This window comes from Pleurodeles waltl, chromosome 7 (assembly GCF_031143425.1).
Source record: "Pleurodeles waltl isolate 20211129_DDA chromosome 7, aPleWal1.hap1.20221129, whole genome shotgun sequence".
NCBI classification, from domain to species: domain Eukaryota; kingdom Metazoa; phylum Chordata; class Amphibia; order Caudata; family Salamandridae; genus Pleurodeles; species Pleurodeles waltl.
Window position 1 is genome coordinate 1300544468 of NC_090446.1, and position 25334 is coordinate 1300569801.

A 25334-nucleotide genomic window follows, 5' to 3' on the forward strand; every position below is an offset into this window, starting at 1 on the left:
GCATTACAAGGAACATCCTGTTAGTGTAGATCGCAGCAGCCTGTTTGCTCAGATGTATTTCTTGCTCTTGGCATTGACCGAGCGCTGTACTGGTTAGCAGGGAGCTTGAGTTTCAATCTAATTTGCTTCTAATGGGCCTTCAGTTTTACAAGGTTCTGTGTGGTGTTATCTTCTGGCTTGGCTATTTTTAGAGAAGTACCTATAGTCTTAGTGGTACCCGAGCAACATAATTCATAGAACTATGTTAATGCCCCCAAAGTAGTGTCTGCAGCTCTGATGGGTAGAACTAGGTGCACAATTAGTTGCTTTATCCATCTCCCTGCCGCGTGATCCATTTTGTTGAAGTATCTTCCCTTTTTAATTTAATTGATTATTTAGACTGAAACTGTACATATGTTGCGGTGTGTTCTTTGCATTATCTACAGTAAAGTCTATGACCTCTTTGAGGTAGTTTTGTTTTCCCTTAAAATAAATATATTCCTTCTGTTCGCACTTTCCCTTTTGCTCATGCCTTGCTTTTCTCTGCTTTTCAGGTATCCTATTGGTGGTAGTGTTCCCTCACACAGGATGGCGTCCCGCACTGCCCATCGGGATGATGCTGAGCGATACCTGTTTGTGGACCGTGACTTCATGGGCAACCAGGCCACGCAGGCCGACTGGACAGCCAAACGGCAGGTTTGGGTGCCCTCAGAGAAACATGGTTTTGAGGCAGCCAGCCTGAAGGAGGAGCGTGGTGATGAAGTGGTGGTGGAGCTGGCCGAGAATGGCAAGCGGATCACGGTGGCCAAAGATGACATTCAGAAGATGAACCCGCCCAAGTTCACCAAGGTCGAGGACATGGCTGAGCTGACCTGCCTCAACGAGGCCTCAGTGCTACACAACTTGAAGGACCGCTACTACTCTGGCCTGATATACGTGAGTAGATGATCATTTCGTTTTTTTTTTTTTTTTATCAAAGTATAACGCAGGGTACGAATTGATGAGTTCAAAGCAGTATGTTTTAACCATCTCTCAGCATCCAACATAGATTACAGTCTTGATCGAAAGTCCTTTTCTAACCAGTGTCTATTTATCGGTGTGTAAGTTAGTCAACCATAAGCTTGAACCATCTTCCTGCTGCTGCCGCCTCATAAGTATACAGGGCAGACCACACATTAGCCGGGAAACTGGCATATTACACTTCAGTTCGGTGGCAAATGGAAAACTGAAAATCCATCCATTGTATCATGCACTGAGTAGAAGCCTTCCCCCTTGATCACCTGTACCCTCCTCGTCTGCTTTACTTACCTTCAAGGTTCTCATCCAGGCTGAAGGCAGAAGCCCCAGGTGTGGGCATGTAGCTCTGTAGCGGAAAGAGTGCTTTTAGATGCAGTTGTACGATGCAAAGCTCAGAATCCATGTGGGATCTCGAGGCAGTGCATGTTCCTCAGCGATGAAGTGCATAACCACAGATTCAGCTTGGTCAGTATTCTGGGGTTTACATCCTGATGATCAATAGAGATATGGGAGATGTTTCCGCTGACAGCCATCAAACAGCAACACGTGCTTTTGATTTCTGAGCATGTTTGAGGTGTATTTTCCTGCTTGAAAAAGACATGTTTAAAGTGCATTTACCTTCTTATGATCTCGAACGCAGATTATTTTGCTTGTATGCAATGAAGCAAAACCTCAGATGGCCAATGGTGAGAATGTTGAATGACACAGATTGTATCCTTGTTTCCGCTGGGGTTTTGGTACAGGGCCGTGGGGTGTGGCAGATGTCCAGCACTGGTCCTGAAGGATTGCACTTAAGCCAGATAGTCAGTAAAACGACATGCTATGTAAATGATTTCAATGTACTTTAATTGTATGCAAATGTACCTAATGTGACAATTTTTCTAAAGTGTGTAATGTCTAAATGTACCTAATGTGGGTATCCACAGTGTGGCAGCACCCACTTCCTGGACCTTTATTGGACCTCCCTCCCCAATGACAGGCCAGTGTAGAGTAGAACGGGGATCTGCTCTTTTCTATTGTTCGTGTTTAGCCGAAGCCTGTTTTACTAAGTTCATATTTTTTTGCCTTTACACAAGTCCAGCAGATGGAAAGTTCTTCCTTATTTAGCCTTTGCAGCTGAAAAGGAAATTTCCTGAGTTTAAATTGAAACTAGTTGTCTGAATGGAAAGTTGACCTGGACAAATATAGTTCAAAGACTTTTGGTGCATCTTTTAGTGACATGTTTGAGAACTGTGCATAATCTCCAGGGTTTAGCCTCTTGCTTGCACTGTTCAGTAATAGCGTCTGTTCATTTATTCCATACTTATTTCTTCTTTCTTTCACAGTCTTGGGGCCTAATTTAGAACTCAGTGGATGGATTACTCCGTCACAACGGTGACCGATATGCCGTAAGCCGAAATCTAAATTCCATTCCATCCTATGGGATTTATTAACCCATCTGCTGAGTTCTAAATCAGACCCTTAGTTTGTAATTTTTCTCCTTGTAATACCAGGTACGCTTCTGTATTCCCTCTGTATATTTGTTCCTATGGTTCTCTTGGTTTTCAGCTTGCACAGTGCTCTGACCCATGTAATCCAAATGTCCCATTAAAATTGGCTATTGATGTGTGTAGATTAGCACTTCATAGAACAAATTATTGATTAGTTTATTAGGATGGCTTCTTTTTGACAATAATTACCGACTCAAATGAACTACTGAAATCCAACCATATTGTATGCAATGTACTTTCTCGGCTGCTTGCTATTATGTTTTTCTTTTCTATTTGCAATTTTTTTTCTTTTTCTTCTTAACAAAAATTCACTAGCATATCCTTAAATGAAAAAGCGCTATGGAACTACAAGTTCCAGTTTACAAAATACTGTTGGCTGAAACTCCAGTAATTGGATAAAGGTGCTCCTGATAAGATGGCGTGAGTTAGCAGAGAGGGGATAGAGGTCCATGCTGCCAGGCACCAAAGTTCGACTGTAGAATGTTGTTTATCTTTCTGTGCTGCACAATGTTGGGATTACTGTGAGATTTGGGTTATTCGAGAGGGGTGAAAACTCAACTCAAGTAATAATCACAATCTTTGTCAAGGTGAACCATTAAAGTCATTGAATAAGCCTAAGCCCAATCCCCTAGTAGCTATGGCACAGAACAGTCAGTCTTAACTTTGAGGCAATGTGTAAAGTGTTTATGCAGTACTAAAACAGTAATAAAATTGAAATGCAAAACAATAAGTGTCCCACAGATTGGCAAAATAGAGTGAAATGCAATAAAGAAAATGACACTAAAATGACAAAAATACAATAAGGGGAACTAAAGATGTGAATTTTTTAACTTTTAAGTAGAGATAGTGCCAAGAAGCACAAAGTGCCAATGATAGTCAATTGTCGCTGTAGCACAGGACCTAGGTGCAGTTTGACGCAGATTGTGATGAAGCACAGGTCAGATGAACTAACCAGGTTTGTCATGGTCAAAATTTTTACCTGCTGACTTTAATCTTTTATGTCCCAATTGACCACAGGAGCACACTACTAAAGCCACCAGGAACTCAAAGGAGGCACTTAGAAGCTCACAGGGTGGCAGACAGAGACCAGGCCAGTCCTGGTCTAGTTGTCACTGATCATCTGGGCAGTTGCAGGAAAAGGCCGCCTGTAGCCTTTTGTGTCCCCCTAGGTTTTAACAGAGAGTCAGTCTCGGAGTCCCCTTTGTCCTGGTTACAAGAGGGGGGGTAAATCCAGGCCTTTAGAGCTCTTCTTAGGTCTCAGACAGCAAGTTCAGTCCTTCTGATCTTCCACAGGTCCAGGAGTGTTCTGAAGTGGGTGCTTGGAGATCCCACATTCATACCTGGCATGAGATAGTGGGTGGGAATGACCCCTGGAGATCCTCTAACCATTGGGGCTAACACTACCCACTTAGGCATTTTCAAAGAGGCTAAAGCCATACTAAACTTTGGGGCTTGGGGATGTGCTATGGTAATCGCAGTGTTCTCCGATACCTAATACCAAAATACAGTTTTAGACAGTCCCTGTGTCCACAACAACCTCAGACACAGGTTGGGTAGGACAAATTGTTTCGGCATTCTGTTTTCCCCCTTTGAAGAGCACCCCAAATACCATATACAAACCCCCAGCAGAGCTTTCAAACAGGTCTTGACACTACAGCAGGGTCAGACACTGTGATGCGAACAAGAGGCCCTATGTGGTAGAGACCTGTCTGGCTGGTGGTACAATATAGAGGTGCAGGCCTAGGTGTGCAGGCCTGGGCGTAAGCTATGTCTGCTTGTGACTAATATACATTTATTAGAGGGTGTAACACCTGATCCCCCCATACCCCCCCCAAAAAAAAGCTACACCCCTGCTCCTTGTGTTGAATCAGTTCCCACCACTTGACCTTCAATTTTAAGTCTACAGTTGAAACCCATGTGCTTTCACACATTAATCGGAAAACTCTATGCTCGCTGGTTTCCTACAGCCTACCCTGACTCCCCTAAAGCTTGTATTCCAGGCTCTTACCAGCATGACTTGTTAATACAGATACAACTTCATACCGCCTCCCCTCATCCAGTTCAACCCCTCTGCTTGTTACACATTCTGTGTGACCTTGAGTTCAAATCACTGAATGTTATACAAAGCCATCATTACGAGTAAACCATGCTTAGCTGGCTGCAGATGCTGCTCTGTTACTGCAACAGTGGCACCGTAGCATTGACTGCAAACTCAAGCATCTATCCCCCAATTCATGAAAGATGGATGAGGATCGAGAGGATGTAGCATAAAGGCCAGAGCGGCTGACTTTGGAGCTGGGGAACCAGGTTTGGCTGAACATTCTGTGATTCTGGGCAAATCGCTTAATCTCCCCATTCCTAACAAAAAATGAATGTGTCCTTGTGTAATATAACTATATAAGATCTCTGCTGCCCCTCTGTTGAAAGTCTGAACTATATAAACAAATTTTAAAAAATTACAAAACTGAAGCGCATATTAGAAGATAGAGAAGCATAGAGTTTTTACGAGGCTAGATTTCGGATTTAATTTTCTTCTGATGGTTCTGAAGATAGGTGGTGGCTTGCCTGCTGAAGGCAGCCTGGATTCCTGGGATGCCTTTCTGTCCAGTTGATTACATTTTGCCTGTCCATTAATTGGCCCCAGATTCGCCAAACAGTTTATCAAAGAAATATGAGAACACTTCTTTTTTGTGACAAAGACAAATTATTTCTTGTATAAAAACAGACCGAACTTCAAGAAATAGTGCAAACTGGATAGTATACAGTACGAATTTCAAATTAGAATCATGTAAACTCCTCTGATTGACAGTGTGTGGATTTGGAGGATTCACTTAGTTTTTGACCTGTGATGGGCAAAGGTTCCTGAATAGGAGCAAACTAAAGAAATTCCATCTTCTTTACTTGTTAAAAGCCTTTTAATGTGGGTTGGCGAGTCAGCCCACAGACAAAGTGTAGACCCCTCTGTGACCTCCGTGTCTTCTATCCAAGGTCACCACAGTGGAGGGTCTTGATGCCGCCAATTGAGGTCACATTAAGATGTGTCCCTGAAGGCTCACTTTTGCTTATGGGCAAGCCAGTGTAATTCTCCTGAACAAGGCCCCCCTTGATGCTTCAGTAGATCTTTCAAGACTCAAGTTTCTTATGGGACCAACCCAGACCTATTGTGTTTGAGGGATTCTGAGACAGGTGGGTTCCCTCCCTGGAGCAGAAACATCGACAGCCTTCACCTGTAAAAAGGTCTACAGGTGAGAGCTGTTTTAATTGCTCCTCTCGAAGTCTGAAAAGAGATTAGGAAAAGGACAAAGGAAAGGGAAGTTCTTAGGATGGAAGCACAGTAGACTGTAAGGACGAGGGCCTTCCAAGTGCCAACTCTCCAAACCTCAGCCACTCTCCCGGGTCTTCTCAACTGTATTGTCATTCATCCTTTCAAGCAGACGGTGTGAGGCTTCAGCATGTCTCACTTATCGAGGAGTCCCCCACCAGGAAGCAAAGTATAATTGGGTGTGTCTCTTACTTTGGTGGTAGTGTCTCCTGTTTCACAGGTTAAATGGCCTCTTTGACCTGAGGTAGTGTCTCACATGGAAATCTCATTTATCTGTTCAAAGATTGGCATTTGGTCCTGAAACCACTTACATCATGGTCTTTTGCACTCTTTGACAGTTCTGTTCCAGAGGAACGACCTGGCCTGCACATTCCAATGCAGGGCTTGGAGATTTCACCAGCCCAGCACCTCAGGGTGCTGAACCTGCTCCACGGCTGAGGGACAGGTCCAAGCATGTCCTCCCACGTGGGGATGTTACCAAAAAAAGAGAGAGCAAAAAATACACGTGTGCCGTGGGCCCAATAAGCAGTACTTTCAGCATCTTCTTGTGAAACATCACCCTTGGAAGTTACCAGTCTAAGAGATTTCAAGACCGCCGCAGCCTCTGACAGGCCTGTTGGAGTGCTGGAGTAGAGTACTGACTGGTCACCAGCCATTGCTACCTTTCAGAAGCGCCAGATCCAGGAAGTGGCTTGGTTTCCTAACAGACTCGTCTGTACTAGCCCCAGTTCCTAAGAAGCCCGGTGTCTTGCAGTAGCGTAGCAAAGGTGCAAACAAGGAAAGCGGCCCCTTTGATGTGATGTTTAAATACCTCAGCTCTCAGCGATCAGTGGGCCGATCGGGACCCCGGTGCACTGAAGCTGCTGGGCCAGTGCTAACTGCGCCCCGGTGTCTTCCAAGGCAGAGTTGAGTCGCGAAGGAGGGCGGTGTCTGAGTTGTGAGACCGACATATGAGTGTTTCCGTCCCTTATCCACCGTGCCATTTGCCTCTTTCACTGACTCGACGTTCTACTTATTTAGGCATTTTGTAAAGCACTACCCATTGTAGTGCGATTTTTTTTATAGCACTGAGTGATACCGAGAAACTGGGAGAACGCAGACGGGAAGTCCAGCCGCCCGCCGGACTGTTGTTGGGTCTCCTGTTCGGTTTACCTTCCCTGTTCTGCTGACCTAAGATAATGTGGCGGTGAGATGTTGGGGAGTCACTGTGATATTGGGTTGTCAGTTAGAGAAGGTGGGCTTCGGAGTGAAGAAGCTGGCGGGGTAACATATAACCGGTATTCTCTAATAAAAATAAATCCCCCTGTGTTTCTTCATTCCCACCCCTTCTACTTGCTCCCCCGTCTTCCCTCCAGCTCCCTGCGCGTCAGGCCATACTCCAGTGAGCTTTGGAAACCCGCCCGTGCCCGAGGCTGGCACTCCCCGGTCCCTCCGGAGGCAGGTAGGGCGAGGGTGTCACCTGTCGGTGGGGAGATCATTAGAGCTGCACTTTGCCCTGGTGTGATATGATGACAGTGTGGGGGCAGATGTCAAGAGATGCGTGCGTACACGTTTATTACACCAGCCTTATGGGATGAGAAGTTAGGACTTTCGGTTTACCCAGGAGCAGCGGGGGTCTGGGAAAGAGGAAGGTTTAATTTGGTACATGCGTGGAGTAGTGTATATCATGTATGTGTTGTGGTGTTTGGCCTTTACCTACGGGCATTTGCTTGTGAAACATCAGCAGGGATGTGGAGTCATGTCCCATAATGCAGGGTGTAGGCTGCAGGTGTGAATCTAGTGTAAGGATTGAGCCTGTGAACTGTCTTTAAAGGCCTTGTACTGGGGCGTCTTTGGGCTACTGGAGAAGGAACCAGTGCGGGACAAAGTTCGTGCAAAACATGTTTGCAGCCCTAAGTGGAGCACGGTATTATTCAACTTTTAAAAATCTCTTGTATAGCCTTGGACGGCAACTTCCTAAAGTCTCAGTAATTCGATAGTACCTGTTGGGGCGTGTAGGACTAGGGACGTTCTTGGGGTACCGATTTTCCTTGAAAGCCCTATTAAAACAGATACAAGAAACCAAGAGCATGGATGGTGTTATTTTAAAAAGTTACAAATTTGGATAATTTTCCCTCAAGTAGGTGTTGATGGAAAGCTTTGTAAGGAACGGAATGCTGATTAACGTTTCCTTTTTGAGTATTCAAATGTGTACGAATTTTGCAAAGATAATAGCCTTAGTATGCATCAGATTGGAGTAATGATAATTCATGGCTGGCTTCTTCACCAAATCCATGTTGCAGAGTGAGTATTGATGTAATTGTTTTTAGGCTGTACATAATATTCATAGGAATTTACATACAGAAAAAAGTAGATATTGAAGATACTAATTTAAAAGTAGGGTCAAGAATGACCAATAGTGGGAAGTGGATCTTAAAACCTCACTAGAGTTAGATCCTGCCAATCTAAAGAGGGGGCGGGCGCTCAGATTTTAGGGATCATGCTATAGAAGAGCAGTCTACTCAGTTTAACAAGCATTTGCTATGGGTCTTGCGTTTGCTCGAGTTAGAGCTATTGGCGTTGTAACATAAGCAAGCCAGTTCACCATGAGCCACCATGAGCGTGAGCGCAAAGGAGAGAGACCAAAGGAAAAAGAAGTTCGCTTTTTGTCAAACATATTGGCAAACATGCAATTTTCCATGCAACAGGGTCGATGGCCAAGGCCATAACAAAACTGCTGCAGTTGCCCCCACTCCTCTTTTGCCACAAACTCTTGACTTCAGGTGAGGTGTAGGAAAGTGAGTGTCCAACCCAGATTTTTCACCTTTTGCTGGACCCTGTATTTTTGCTGGCTTTATAACTGAAGCACTATAACCCTGTTAACCAGTGATAATTTCTGTGCTCTTCCTTTAAACTTAGTCAAATTGGCATATTCCTAATTGGTATATTTAACTTACATGTAAGTCCCTAGTATATAATACAACATGAAACCAAAGCCTGTGAGGTAAATGTGCTATATCAACTACAGTGACAGTGTAAAACATGGCTTTAGACCTACCACTGTAAGCGGACTGTAGCGCTGCAAAAACTGCAATCTGGCCCATAAAAAAACCTTTTGGCCGGTCAAAAACTCTTTTTTACATATTAATAATTCACCCCTATGTCAGCCTTGTGGTCTGTATACAAAACCAGAGTACAGATTAAAATCCCAATACTGCATCTCTAGATTGGGACTAGCTAGAAAAATAATTAAACTATTATTAATAGTTATTAAAAATCAAATTTAATGGTGAAATTGGATTTTAATAAGTGTTAAGGAAAATAAACTTTTGCAAACTTATCATTTTCCTGCCTGATGTTTCTGGGGGCTAATATGAATTTGCCTTACAACGTCTCCCAGCCAAAGATTAGCATTTGAATAGACATGCAAAAGGTGTGCAATGCCTCCCAGGAGCAAATAGAAGGCTGATCTGAATGGGCAGAGGTGACTCAGAATATGCAGGAACAGGGCTTTGGGCATCCTCTTTGACACGTCATTGTCAAGTCCTGCTGGACAGTCAAGACCTTCTAACTTGTATGTTGCATTGACATTTAACACGGGGGGCACACTTGAAAGTATGGGAACTGGTTGCCAAGACAGTGCTTGTGTATCTACTGTCTGGTTGTTTAAAAACCTTGCTTTTGTTCTACCAGACTTCTGTCTCTGGATTTATTTTTGGTTTTGTGACTGCCCCAAACTGGCTTCCACCCCCCCCCCAGGTGGTTGTTCAGGCATAAATGGGAATCTCCAGACACTTAGTGCAGAACACTTCTGGATCTGAGAAAGAACTGGAGAGGACTAGAACTGCTTTGCTGTTTGTGACCTGTGAGGAGCCTCAAACCACTTCCTTGTACCCAGAACAAAGAAGTGGGCTCCAGGAGTCCTAAGGCTGACCTCCTGTTCAAGCTTCAGTAATAAAACAAGCTGCAGCTGGCAACTGGTCCTGAACTGGGCCCTGCTGCTTGTTTCTGCCTCACATGATGTGAGTCTCTAAGTGCGTTCCCTGAGATCCTTGGAAGGGGTGGGAAGGGGGGGACTTTAAAAGTGTACTCCTATAGTTGATTGGGATTAAATGGACTAAATGAGAAGGTAACATCTTTGACCAGGACAAATCTGGTTGGAGTATTTAACCTGTGCTCCATGGTGGTTTGCCTCAAAATGCGACTTACTCCCAGTCTACCGCAACCATTGATTGTCATTGCCTCTTTGTGCTTCTTGGCGCTATAGCCTGCTTAAAAGTTAAACAATTCATAACTCTGGTTCCTCTTGTTTTTTTCATTTTGATGTCATTTTTGTTTTTATTAACTTTTACTCAATTTTTTCTAATTTGATTGGGGATTTTTATGGTTTGCCTTTTGACATTACTACTGTTTTTTGGTGCTGCCTAAATACTTTATATATTGCCCTAAGTTGTGTGTCTACTCTCTGCCATAGCTACCAGGGGGTTGAGCTCAGGTTAATTTAGGGACTTTGCAGATTCACCTTGACAAGGTTTGTGATTATTCCTTCAGGTGGGTAGTCACCCACACCTAATAATAATCCAGTTTCTTACACAAGGGATCTCAAGTTTATAGTTAACTGCTGAGACAAAGTGCCACAAGTTACAGATCATTCTGTGATAACCCATCCTAACTGTAGCTATGATCCGAGTCCACTTGCCATGTCAGCCCAAACTCTGGGTGGCTGATTGACATTACCAAATAACAGAAACATTTATCGAAAATTCAGTTTCATTTCACTTAGATAGGAAACTAACATTTTTGAAAACATGCAGAAGTAAAGTAAACAGATGTCTTTTCGGTATTTAAAAGACAAAGGGCCTGATTACAACTTTGGAGGAGGTGTTAATCCGTCCCAAAAGTGATGGTAAAGTGATGGATATGCTACTAGCCGTATTACGAGTTCCATAGGATATAATGGACTCGTAATACGGCTGGTGGTATATCCGTCACTTTACCGTCACTTTTGGGACGGATTAACACCTCCTCCAAAGTTGTAATCAGGCCCAAAATGGGCCCAAAACAAAGATGGAAATTCCATTTAATTTTCAGTGATGCATACAAAATTCAACAAAATATATTTAGTGAAAAAAACACATGCTGAATGGTCTTGACAAAAGAAATTGTTATGTTGCTCCTACTCTCTTAATTGTAGGTTCTGAGCTTAATGGTAATAGAAATTATGTGGCAATGGATGACCAGATTATGTGGCAGGGTTTGGTGAATTAGTGGAAAGAAAAGGCACATTATGGAACTTAATGCTGCGCATTCTGTGGCGGAGTTATGTCTCTGTTTATCGTAACACATACTGTTACAGTCACAGCAAACATTTCACCTCAATAGTACAAAACCTGATTACAGCAATTATCACCTGAAAGGTAACTAATGTATTTTTTGAAAGCCTATGTCACCACGCAGCACGTTGTAAGTAACTTTTGATATGTTGGAGCTTGACACAACTTTTAGGTCTAGTGTTAGCCAAAACCATTTTATTTTACTAAATGTATATGTGTAATATACGTACATGTTCTTTCAGCCAGCCATCATCATCCATTGGTCTGTTCTTGTATATCACATTTTTCTTCCACCCAGTACAACATGCAGCATAAGGCAGTGAGTCGGCCTACATCTTACATTGGCTAGCTTCACTGTGAGTGAAGTCATTCTGTCTTTCACAAGAACCACGCCCACACAGAGTAGTTTAGTTCAGTGGCAGGGATAGGTATGGCAATGCCTGATTCCTTAGACTAAAAAATCTGTTTGCTTTTAGCCGTTTTTTCAAATTGACGAGAGCCCAACAACTTGTTGAAATGCGCAAATGTGGCAAGTGGTGTAATTTCTTGATTATGCAGAAAACACTAAGGCCACACAACCGCATAATTCCAGTGGGCCTGGTTTAGTATTTGAATTCTAGTTTTACTGTTCACAGCTTAGGAATGCTGTTTGCTACAGCTGAGAAAAGCAAGTAACTACATTAAAAATGAAACCTTTCTCTGAAGATGAGAAAATACATCATCATTTTGAAATAAAGTACAAAAGCGGGCAGTACAAAAACAGTCTTGTGCCTTGCTTATCTGCAATCCATTTTTGACAATTCATCACGGTCAGTCGAATCTGAGAATGTATTCTGACCCACTTTAGTGGGCAATCTTTCCATCTTCGAGCATATCCTCCAGGCTGCTGAGATTTTAAGCGTCACGTTTAGCCTTTAGCTCGGGAGGTCAAATCCTGCTGGACCTCATAAACAATTAACTGTAAACCATTCATCTCTGTGACTGATCTCAATATAATGGCCCTGGGATGTCAGTGGTTGAATAGGCACAATTCCTGAAGCCAAGATAGGAGCCGTAAAAGCAGTAACGCAGACTGCTGCATGTCTGATGGCCGGTTCCTCCTTGCATGCTCACGACATGGGGGCTACCATCAGTAACTTGGCTCAGTTTGGAAAGCAGGCGCTCCTTCGAACTTGCATGTGTGATGGACATAGTGGTGAACGGAAGCACTGCCGAATGTCTGTCGTTACAACTAGAGATCTCGGATGTCAACTGTTCCTTGAGAGAAAAGAAACACTCAGCCTGGACCCAAACTTTCTTCAGTTGTGCTCAGGCTTCAAGAACTTCCTAAACCGTGTGACTTCCTCTGTCCACTTAATCAAGGACAGTCTGGTTCTGATTGCCCCTAAACCAAAATTCCAGCTCATACTGTAGCAGAGCTCACACCAGTCCTGGCTGTAACATATCACGCTCCTTTCTGTGGCCTGTTTGTCTCCATGTGAAGCCTCTGCAGTCAGTACTCTTCAGAGCCACCGCAGATGCTCTTGCTTAACCTCTTCTTGGGTCAGACCCCCAAGGCGCATACCGCATTGTATCAGATGGAATCCAATACTCCAGTGTCCGCCGCCTTGAATCCTATTGCTCTGCTTGGGTTTGGGGTACTCGTGGGTTTCGCTATCTGTGTCTCTACTGAATAATGTGTCGCGGTGTAAACCCTTTCATGGCTAGTACTGCTACTTTTGACTGCGCCTCAGGAACTCACGAATAGTACATCTACTTCGATAAAACATGTTGCCCATTTTCTGTGCCTTAAAATGTGTTCTAACCCAAAGGTATTTCCTAATGGACACAATACTGTGCGTTGTTCCTAAATACGTGAATGTGTTGGGAACGCGGTTGCTTTTGCATCTAGCCCACTCTATATAAAGCCACAACGTAGATAAATGAAAAGTATTTTCTTGCCCCTTATACGTAATTTGGATGAGACAGTCTACCCTGATTCAGTGCTTGACTCGTAATACTGTAAATGCCAGGACCCTCGTCAGGACGCCCCTGCAGCTTGCCCCTCCCATTGTCTGTGTCAGCACCTCCATTACAGTACTTGCAGGTTTGCGAGCATTACAGTCGTACAAGTGTGACAATTCAGACAATTTGAGGCCCCCAAAGCAACAAGAACGCCTGAGGCGGAAGGAGTTAGTTGGTTTAATGTATTTTGAATTAATAAACATCTGTTGTTCTGCTCATCTCTAAATTACACAAACAGTACCACCATGTTGCAGCAGTCATAAGTGCCTGTGTTGACAAGTGCTGGTGCCAAGCACTGGAAACCACCGGCTCAAATTAAGCACTGCCCTGATTCCTAGAAGACTTATTTTTCGTGGTATTATGGATATTGTAGGTTTCTTTCGCTGTTATATAAACTGAATACTCTTACTTGGACTCCTAATATTTATCTGTTTGAGATAGACAAGTAAAGTAAGCTCTTGGCTGCAGTCAAACAGATAAAATCAACAGTGCTGTGTACAGATCCCTTTAGGTTAAATTACGAACGTTTGTGAGCACTTTGATATGCTACTGAAATGGATTGCATCCAAAATACACACTCAGTCCAGTAAGTAGAAAACGCACTCTGCTTGTATACAAATATAAATACAAGTGTATTCCTCCCTGAGGTGCTCGAAAGGATAAACCGTGGGACAGTAAAGTGCTTGTGAGCGGTGACCAAGTGATCGAACATAAGCAGCTTTAGGTAAAATGACTTGACTGCCAACCATCAAGAGCATCACATATGTTAATGTGATCAGTGAAGCCCGTTTATAAAGTGTTGAGCAGGGATAAATAAACACACTCGGAACCCAACAAGGTTGCTGAAGGGTCTCCATTTGGAAGTATTTAGGATGCACCGTCCGTACCAGCTGAGTATATACCGCTTCCACTGAGGTAATCTGGAGAATGATGACTTCACCTCAGTCGATACACTCCAGCGGTCAGCGAACCCCACTAAGGAACAATGGGATCAATAGATCCCCGGGTACAGCAGCCCCAACTCGGAGGTAGAGTGCAGTGATATAACAAGAAACACTTTTTATAAAACAAACCAGGGATGCTGGCTAGGCCACGTATCTGGATTACATTTTCCTTACCTCCCGATCAAATTTAACTTGGCTGTTTTCGACTATTTTCAATCTTTCAATTCTGTAATTGTTTTTGAATCCAAGTAATATTTGTACTCGTATTCGTTTTTTAAACATAATAAGCATAACATTTAAAAGAAATAAAAACTGGTTGTATACGATTGTATTGCTTTATCGGTTTCGTTGGGTAAGATCCGTCTCTTTTAAATTCAGCAGAGATATTGGGAAGTCCCTTCCACCTTCGGCATTTTTCCTGAAGTGTAATAATTCAGAACGTTGAGTTGTTTAGAGACTTCAACTTGTTTGTGCTTCAGTAGCCCTCCAACATAATGATGTTCATTTTGTCGACCTGATGAGTGGCTTAGTCAACCAGTCCCGGATTGCAACCTGTCACACATGTATTCCTGCTTCCAGGACATTGACCCCTTGAGCTGCCGCATGCGGTTTTGTTTCACCTCCCTTTTAAAGAATTTGTATTCAGAATGTGAACATTTCTGCACCGTGGGTCAGATTACCAAACTATGGGCCTGATTCTAACTTTGGAGGACGGTGTTAAACCGTCCCAAAAGTGGCGGATATACCACCTACCGTATTACGAGTCCATTATATCCTATGGAACTCGTAATACGGTAGGTGGGATATCCGCCACTTTTGGGACGGTTTAACACCGTCCTCCAAAGTTAGAATCAGGCCCTATGTGAACCTTGGACATTTTAAACTACCCCACGCCGCCGTCTTCTTATCTTCTCTCTACAAAATAGCTCTTAAAGTCCATAGCCGTTGGACTTGAAGCAGACCAGAAAATTAACATCTTGGACACCTTCGTAAATATTTTTCACATGCAGTTTTCTTGCGATATAAGACATTTATGACACAAACACAACTACTATCATGTCTTTATTTTTCAGTTCATTTTTAGGTCTTGCTTTTGAGACACTTTCAGATGTTTCGCTGGCTACTGAATATATATTCTACATAAATTGAGGGTTTTTTGGGCTTCACCTAGTGGCCCATTAAATTGTCATTCATATTTTGCCTCTGCCAGCCTCCGCATGTATCACGGTCTCTGAACTGCCGCCCATGAAACCCTCCCAGCACGGCAAAGCCTCAGCATGAGTGACATACAAAATAAAATTTCCTGGTGCGTGTGAGAGGAGTGGCCAGGTGGGAAGGGAGCAAGCACACAGTCCAGTACAAAAAAATGAACCCGCAGGGTGCGTTTGAGAGGAGCAGTCCAGTGAGAAGGGGACAAGCACAGAAGACAGCGCAGAAAACTAACCCTCTTGGCACTCATTAGAGGAGTGGTCCACCATCAAGGTGACAAGCAGCATGCGCTGCACGCAAAATGAAACCGTTGGGCACATATGAGGAGCAGCCCAGTGGTAATTGGGTGAGAACAGTAGGTTGCACAAAAAAATGAGGCGTGGCCTGGTCCATTTGGGCAAGCCGCAGGAGTGGCACACCAAACGCAACCATAAGATGCATATGAGAGTAGTAGCCTGGTGGGAAGGAGGCAAGCACATTAACCAGTGAACCCACCAAGTGCACATGAGAGGAGCGGCCTAATGGGAAGGTGCAAGCACATAAGCCATTAAAGAAAAACAGTCGGTGACCGGCATGGAGCATGAGAGTGCTGACCGGGGCAGGGAGAGGACACCATGGAAACAGAGTGCCAAAGTAGGGATCAGTGGAGGAGTTGGTGGGAGAGGGAATATTACAAATATTGAAAATAAGCCAAGTGAGACAGAGAGATGTGCAACAAGCTATTGGAGATCGGACGGGGAGGAGTGAAACACTAAGATAAGAAAACATACTCTAAAAATACTTCCATGACATTGGTAGTGGAAGGCTACACATCACAGCAGGGGTAGAAGGGCTATGCACCATGGGTGGGACTAAAGAAGAATAGGAAGGAAAACCACTGATAAAAAGCAGGGAACTGAGACTGACAGAAAAGCCATCCAATCATGAGCAAACGTTGAGTGTGAGGCATCCTATACCTTCAACAGACAGCTAGAATTGTCTGTAGCAAGATCCCAAGCAAGCATTTGTAATGCAATGGGTCTCACGTTTTCCCGAGTTAGAACTGTTAGCGTTGTAAATTCCTAATTGGACTTTTCTTGCCACATAAATAAAAAATGAAAAGTAAAACAGTTGACCTAAGCAAACCAATTCAAAGCGCCTCTGCTGCCATGAGTGAAAGCACGAAGGAGAGACACAAAAATAAAAAAAGACGTTTGCGCTCATCCATGTAACGGGGTCGATGGCCAAGGCGGTAACAAAACTGTTCAAAGGAGGGACAAACTTAAAACATATACCAATGATAACAAAGGATTTTTGAAAGGCAAGCCCATGAACGAGTGACAGTGATGTGCGTGCGGTGGGCATGGTTAAAAGCCCACAGATAGATTACAACACGTCAGAGCGCTTGCATGCTCAACCTAAGGAGTAGTCCAGCATCCCAGGAACACCTGCGATGGCACTGAAATGCACAAATTTTCAGACTGCTTTGCACATATGAGCAGGCAAAATGGCGTCACTCACAGTGCAGGACAGCCAGTGGATGAAGTGGGCTGGTTCATTGCCATATGGTGAGGTAGGTAAAAGCGAAATGTGAGTGACCCTTGAATAGACTAATGGGTGATAGATTTGTTGCTGTTTGGGATGCTATGTCTACCCTGCAGGCTCAGCCCTATAATAAAGCGGGCTGTTTAGCATGTAGGCTGTAAAATAAAAGGTAGCACTTTAGGACCGCAGAGGCAGCAAAAAGATAGGGTGTCAGAGTGGACTGGATTCATATATAGATCCTCTGTTCTGAGGCTCTTTGCTGTAGATTTTGCTAGAACGTGCTGATATCTGTCTGATCAGGGTCTGCTGGCTCCTGTTGTCCGTGGCGTAGCCAGTGTGTCCTGGGCCTTAGAGCATGGACAGAGATGTGCCCGTGGCCGCTCTCTCAACTGTGAAATACAGCAGTAATCAAGGTTCATTGAGCCCCTCAGTGTCTGACCCGGTGTCACTGCTCCTGCTTCACCCGTGGAAGTCACGCCACTGAGTCTCGCCTTCAGATTTCTCTGCTCCCTGCCTAGACTCGACTTTGTCGCAAGCTCTTCATTAGCAGTGTCCTTGCGGTCATTAGATTCATAATAACCTGCGCCTTATCACAACTCTTTACAAAGTAGAAGCCTGGTGGGAATGGGGCAACCAGTACAAACAAGCATTTACAATGCAACGGGTCTCGCGTTTGCTCTTGTTAGAGCTGATCGCGTTGTAAACTCCTAACCCCACTTTTCACTTATTGGGCAAAAGTGCATTTATGTACATAACCCGAAAAAGTGAAATTAACTATGTAAAGCGCGCGACTTCTGCCAAGCAAGTTCGCGCTCCTAAATTAGAGAAAAAGAAGTCCACGAGCCCGATGGAAAACAGCGAGCCTCGCATGTTTTCTGTACTTGGTCGCTGCGCTCGAGGAGGGCTAGCTACCGGAAAAGGCATGACGTATGCGTGCCTTCGACTAATGAAAGCAAGCAGATTTTATTAGGCAAGCCCACGAACCAATAAAAAAACACTGACGTGAAGTTGACAGGGCTCCAAGCCCTTTATTAGGCAAGCCCACGAACCAATAAAAAACAATGACGTGAAGTTGACAGGGCTCCGAGCCCTTTTCTAAATACTAAAGCGTCTCGCTGAGATACACATGCGTGAGCGCATGCAACGCAGGCTCGACCCTAAGAATGAACCCACCCAGCGCCCCTGAGACGACAGCCTAGTGGGAAGGTAGCAAATACGGTAGCCAGGACAAAAACTTAAGCCACATTTTTTCTCCATCGCACGCGCATCCTCTGTGCCAGGAGCCGTCTATGCGACCTGGCGCGTGAAGCAGTCAAAACACATCTTTGTGCTCAGAACACGGACGATCGTCACGTTGAGCACACAGCCACGTCAGGGCTTGTTCCTTGTACTCCTTCCACTGGCACTTTTCTGGATTCCCCCGCTGCTTATTTTCATAGCTCGGTATGCAGTCACCCAAGCCTTTAATTGCAGATAAATGCCATTTAAAAACGTCCAAACCGCGCAGGCCCCTGTGCCGCCTGCAGTGCACGATTCAAACCAGGGGGGCGACACAAAAGGAGTCTAGCAATTAGGTATGGAGTGAATCTGTTTTTAGCGGGGAAGTAGCAGGAAACTTCCAATATATGAGTGACATTAGGGTGATTCTCAAGAGAACTTTGAGATACGAGCTAGAATTAGAATAGAAGAACATCTAGCCTTGTGGGACTGTGCCTGGGTATCAGTGATTCTTTTCACCTTTACAGGTTATGTGGGGGAAGGGAAGGAGGCCACAAATTTCCCGACTGCACGGGTTACCTAGTGTAAATGGGAAAACGAAAGATTGCTAGTCAGAAGCTTTCACTTTTTATTGGATATATGTGTGTTAGTTCACCACACAGATGGCGTACATGAAAATAGGACGTACGCGAAAACCTGTGGACTCAACTGATCTGTTTTTTTTATTTTTAACTTCAAGCTGGCAGTATACATATAAAGACTGCGAAAGGCCATTATTCCAAAAAGGTATAGAGCAGTTGCGGCTGGTGTAGGGGAGGGGGGCGGGGGAAACAAAAACTGGAGAAAGAAAATAAAAACTTATCTGCCACATCGCCAGTCTTAAGGCTCTACTGAAGAGACCGACTCCCAGCTAAAATAAAAAAAAAAAAATTAAGGTGAAAAAAACAGACATTTCTCTCCACGTTTTACTCTGTAATTGTTCCTGCAATGTCAGATTTTTGAAAGCAATATATTGTTACGTCTACTGGACTCTTCTGGTTGCGGGGATATATAGAGCTTTTGGGTTAATCAAGAACCCTAGGTACCCAGAGCCAATAAATGAGCCGCACATTGCAATGGGTTTTCATTCTATAGCAGGTATACAGCAGTTCATTTGTGGAAATATAAAGAGTGAAAAATAGGTATCAAGAAAACCTTTGTATTTCCAAAATGGGCACAAAATAAGGTGTTGAAAAGCAGTGGTTATTTGCACATCTCTGAATTCCTGGGTCCCCATACTAGCATGTGAATTACAGTGCATTTCTCAAATAGACATCTTTTTTTACACACTTTCTTACATTTGGAAGGCAAAGATGTAGAGAAAGAAAAGAGCCAATAACACTTGTTATTCTATTCTGTGTTCCCCCAAGTCTCCCAATAAAAATGGTACCTCACTTGCCTGGGTAGGCCTAATTCCCGCGACAGGAAACGCAACATAGACACATCATATGTTTACATTGAAATCTGATGTGTTTTTTGCAAAGTTCCTAGCTGTGGATTTTGGCCTCTAGCTCAGCCGGCACCTAGGGAAACCTACCAAACCTGTGCATTTTTTATAAACTAGACACCTAGGGGAATCCAAGATGGGGTGACTTCTGGAGCTCTCACCAGGTTCGGTTACCCAGAATCCTTTGCAAACCTCAAAATTTGGCCAAAAAAACACTTTTCCCTCACATTTCGGTGACAGAAAGTTCTGGAATCTGAGAGGAGCCACAAATTTCCTTCCACCCAGCATTCCTCCAAGTCTCCCTCTAAAAATGGTACCTCACTTTTGTGGGTAGGCCTAGTGCCCGCAAAAGGAAATGCCCCAAAACACTATGTGGACACATCAAAGTTATCAAATACAAAACTACCTGGGTTTTTTTTGGGAGGGGGGGAGGAGAGAACCTGCATTTTTGGTCCTGGGCTTAGCAACCATATAGGGAAACGTATCAAACCCAAACATGTCTGAAAACTAGACAACCGAGGGAGTCCAGGGCGGTATGACTTGCGTAGATCCCCCAGTGTTTTCTTACCCAGAATACTCAGCAAACCTCAAATTTAGCTTTAAAAAATCAAATTTTTCCCACATTTGTGTGGTATCACTGCACTGGCAAAACTTCCCATAACCCAATGTTCCCCTCAGTCTGCCGGTAAAAATGATACCTAACTTGTGTAGGTGGGCCACATGCCTGTGACAGGGAAGGGCCAAAAACATGTCGAAAATGAGCGGGTCCAAAAGGGCAGTTTGGAAAAAATGTTTTTAGGCTGACAAGTGGGCCAGAATTTTTATCGGTATAGATGCGACAATGCTGGGTGGTATGAATTTTGTAGATCCCTGACGACTCCGGAAGTTTCCATCACAAAAATGTGGGGAAAATGTGTGATTTCCAGCAAAGTTTGAGGTTTGCAGGGCATTGTGGGTAATTAAATGATGTGGGTACATGTAAAGGACACCACCCTGTACTCACCTAGATGTTTAGTTTTCAGTTGTGTCTAGGTCTTGTGGATTTTTCTACATGGCAGCGTACCAAAGTCCAAAAAGTGCAGCCCTCACCATTCCAAGTGGGACGATTTTGAGAGTTAGACAAGCTCTCATGGCCCAAATGTAAAACCAAAACCCAAAATAATCAAATGTCCTCTTGCTTGCTATGAGATAAGATGTTTTAGTGTGCGGGGGGAGAGCTGAGAGACTATTAGCCCATTCAGTTGGGGTGGGGGCATAACCATGCCTATACTGGTTGGTAGCCAGCACCCCAGTATTTTTCTTTTAATTCCCTGGCATCTAGTAGGTTCCCCCCTTCCCCTCCCCCCTCGGAGTGGATTGGGGGTACTTGCCCCATCTGCTCACAGGTGGGCAGAACACGTTTGTCCCTGTTTATTTAGGGTGAGGGTGGGGGTATGGCCATGGGCGGTGGGGGGGGAATTTGCCTCCTAGGGGAGCGACCCTTGCTTAAGAGGTGTCCCTCCCTTTGCGTGAAATTGAAGAAAAAAAAAAATCCCTGGTGTTTAGTGGCTAAGAAAAATAGGCCGATCTTCCGCGGGGGGGGGGGGTGCAGAAATGGCCTAAAATAAATTTGCTCCCCATCTGTAAAAAAAACACAAAAAGAAATCCCTGGTGCCTAGTGGTTTCAGCTCCCCTTGGGGCAGATTGGCCTAATTAAAATAGGCCTAAAATAAATTTGCCCCTAACTAGCGCTCCCCCCGAGCTCCGGTGCCAGGACGTAATTGTTACGTGCTCGGCACAGGAGCACTGTGGCAGGGGACGTAACCGTTACGTCCGCGGCACAGAAGCAGTTAAACATGGCTGGTTGTTCCAGGGTTCCCCTTTGACTTTTGGACACCAGTCGTTACTTTAAAAGACCATATAGGATGTTATGTTGAAAATACTAAAACATTAAACCCTTGTGTTTCTTTTATCATTTGTTCCTTTCCAGCTGTGCTCCTTCCATGTTTTGCTGTTCCTTTTTCCCAATAACAATTTCTTATCCCATTTCCCCTCACCTCACCCAATTTTAAATACTTACTTTTGGAAGAACATTTCTTTTGTCCCAATGACCAAATTAAAGCAGCATGACAAACTCTTTAAAACACATTTTAAGTTCTTCTAAAAATGCCATACTATAGTATACTGTAGCAGGTCAGACCATACCGTCCAATAACAGACCATATCATACAATACCATAGTCTACTATGACAGACCATTCCATATCATACTATACAATAACAGACTGTACCATATTATACAATGTTCAAACCATATTATAGCATGCTATATAATAACAGGCCATGCTATACCATACTATAAAATGACATACCATGCCATACCCTACCATACCATACTATACTATACAATGACAAGCCATACCATATCATTCTATAGATTGACAGACTACTCAGTAACATAACATACCATACAATGATACACCACACCATACCATACTGTCCTACACAATGACAGGCTATATCATACCTTACTATAAAATAACAGGGCATACTGTACCATAAAATAACAGACCATACTGTACCATAAAATAACAGACCATGACTTACCATATCATATCAATCCATACCAGACCAGACTGTACCATTACATACCATATTATACAGCAAAACTAAAAACAGATTATCAAATCCAGTAAATCTCACACAGGTGAGACCTTTTGGTTTTGCCTGTGCTTCTTAGAGTAGGGTTGCTCACTGTGAAGTCACTTCACTAAACACACTGTGGAAATCTGGTAAGCTGTTTTTCAAAACACAACAAATACTGCCAGAAGAAAAACATTTGAGTGGCCTCTTTCTCATTCTCCATCTAAACTCATAGGTTTCTTAGGGATGCAGCTGCACTTCCTGCACCCCTAGTTCTAGCTGTATCTTAGTGGTCTTAGTGGTCTGTACCACTGTATCTTAGTGGTCTGTTTGCCGAGGTGGGCCGGATCACCAATCTCCTACGATGGCCACTCTCTTCTGTTCCGGTCCGGCTGGGCCTCTTTTTATTTTTTTTATTTTTTTTCACCCCTGGCCTCCCACAATAGTGCCCCATCCCCATGCTGGCTCTTTGTGAAGTGGGTGATGCTCACCACCTCCACTCTTTTGCTGGTAGTGTCCTGCTCCCGCGTGCTGGAACGAGCTTGGGCTTCTCTCTATCTCCTCAGTTAGTCTGCCCTTTTACCTTGGACACACTGTCCTCTAATGAAGGCTGCCAGTTCCATGACTGTCAGGCCCATTTACCCTGCTCCATAATTCTTTTTTTTAGTTCTGGCCTAGCGAAAGCTTTAGCTGTCGCGCCAGCCTCATCTCACAAACAAATTAAATGATATAAACATATATATATTCCTGAAGGTTTTGTGGGTCATCCTTCTTCCTTGGTCTGTTAAGATGTTATTTACATGTCGATCCCACCCACCACAGAATACAGCATGGTTAATGCTGTCAGCTGTGTTCAGACACTTGTGTTCCCCGTTGTAAGTGACAGCATTTTTCCATTTTACTGGGTGCCCAGTGTGTGACTACACACATTGAAGAAGTTCATTTGTAGTCTCCTTGTCGGCTTCCTACATCCCCATCATGAAGCAGTGAGGATGGTGTGCTACAGGATAGGCAGTCGGAGGAGAGAAGCGGCACTGCTGTCATCATACTTGGAAACCGCAGACGGCTAAGGCGAAAGCTTATTCTAATGGCCCCAATGTAAACACAAAGCTCCTTCCGTGATGTAAACATGGGAGCCATATTTTAATACTGAAAACAGAAAAACACTGGAGTGCTGCACGCTAAGAAAATGCTTGTACTGGAGCATTTTTCATACTTTGTAGGAATCAATGCCCAACAAGGTCAATGGGTCTTTAGACCCTGCTTAGGATGTGGGAGAACCATTAACACAGTTTCAATACAAACCAATTAAGTTACACAGTATGACAAATGTAGTCCTACAAGGAAAACTCCAGTCAGTAATAATGTTAAGGGGTTTATTACAAACTTGAGCTCAAAGTCATGTAGACAACTTGCAAGACAAAGTTATAAAGATACACAATCACCAAAGGTTGCCCAGGGCGACGGAACAAGTTCAGGAGAACTAACATTAACAAAAGAAAACATTCAAGAAGAGTTAAAACATCAAAAAGATTGTCTGAGATACAAAAATCAAGCATTGCTGAGCTGTGATAAGTGTCAAATCTATTGGAAATCAGCAGAGTTGTAATTAAGTTGAACATAGGGAACCCCTACAATTAGCCAAATCAGGGAGGAACATGTGTGGGGCAGAACACATGCAGGCAAAAGACAAAAAGAACAAAAATGGCAAAAAGATTTTGGAGAAAAGTAATCTGTAGCAACAGGCTACTAACTAAGGTGGGCAAAAGAGAGGTAAAAAAGGAAAGCCTCATTATGTAAGAAGTTTGATCAAGATGCTTTTGCAGCGGTTAGGAAGAAAATCTCGACGTCTCAACGAAGCATCTCAAAGGAGCAAAGGCAGAGAGGAAGATACCTCTCGAAGGGCCTCATCATGCAGGGTACTTCATTTGCAAGAGTTCTGGTCAAAGGAAATCTGACCAAAGTACAACTGGTCAACGACATATCGGAGTTAATTTGGCAATCTGATTCGTTCAGGGCAACAGTTCATTTTACGTTGAAGGAGCATCATCCAAGAGATATCAATCACAGGACTCCAAGCAGTAACATCTGTGTTTCTTCCCAGGTCTGTAATGGAAACAACATCCATCCATGTATCTCCACACAAGTTTGAAACTAATTTTTAATTTGCTATTCCACAGTTCAGGTTGTTCCTCATCCAAGGTCAACCTTATTCAACTTTCTATGTATAAAACAATAGGGGTCTATTACCAAAGCTAGCCGTCTCATGGGAACGATGTATGAAAGAAATTTCACGTAATAGAAATGACTTAGCATTTTCAGCAAAGTCACACAAAAAAACATGGCCTAGTAGGTCTCACTTAGGCTAATGCAAATTAATTAATACGGCACATTAATACATCAAATAAAACACATTTTAATACATAGGCTGTTAATCCTCATTAATAATTCTTCTTTAACATTTGGATTTCCATAACATTAAACAAAATAACTGTTAATATATTTCAGTCAGTATAATGTAGAACTGCATTTATCTCTGTTTGCACGCACATTTACATCATTAATCATTAGAAACTCAAAATCGTTTCAATACATACTTTTAGTCTAGAGTCTAAATTATATCATGAGTCTAAATTACATCATGACATTAGTTCAATCCTTCAAACAGATTGTTAAACTTTGATACCACCAGGGTTTCTAACATTACCCCAACGGAATGCAGATATAAAAACACTTCTCAGTGAATCTTTCTACAGACAAACTATTAGTACTTTGGTTAACATAATGCATAAACTGTCACATTTAGATGATTTCTGTGTCTTGAGGGACAGCACTAAAGTTTCTGATACATCACTTGTAATATTTATTTGAATCATCCAATCCTAACAACTTAAGTGACCACTTTATACAGCAGGTTTCTGAAGATATTTTCCTTAGTATTTATGGTGCTATTTAACAAAAATATTTTAGATTTATGTAGTATTTAAGGCACTAGTCCTTTGATGGCTTAGACTTGTTAACGGCAATACTCTCACTCTCATGGGAACGTCTGTAGCAATTATCAAAATGTGTGTCACCCTGTTAAACAATAGGGAAAAAGCACGGCAGCCTATTGGTGCATTCCAAACAGGAGTTTGCAGAACTCCATAGTTTGAGTGGTGACTGAATAAAACTTTTTAAACTGTTTTCTTTAGTAAAAGTGTGAAAA

The 25334-nt window shown here is 43.3% G+C and overlaps 1 protein-coding gene across 7 annotated transcripts in view; it reads left to right on the plus strand.

The window, feature by feature from the left end:
• Positions 1–25334, plus strand: part of LOC138246211 (myosin-10-like) — a 491460-nt gene that overhangs the window by 222667 nt on the left and 243459 nt on the right. For all 7 annotated transcript variants that reach the window (XM_069200598.1, XM_069200595.1, XM_069200596.1 and 4 more), the window contains exon 2: positions 534–915. In XM_069200598.1, the coding sequence (XP_069056699.1) occupies positions 568–915 (348 nt within the window). In that variant the 5' untranslated portion in view covers positions 534–567. The remainder of the gene's footprint in view (positions 1–533; positions 916–25334) is intronic.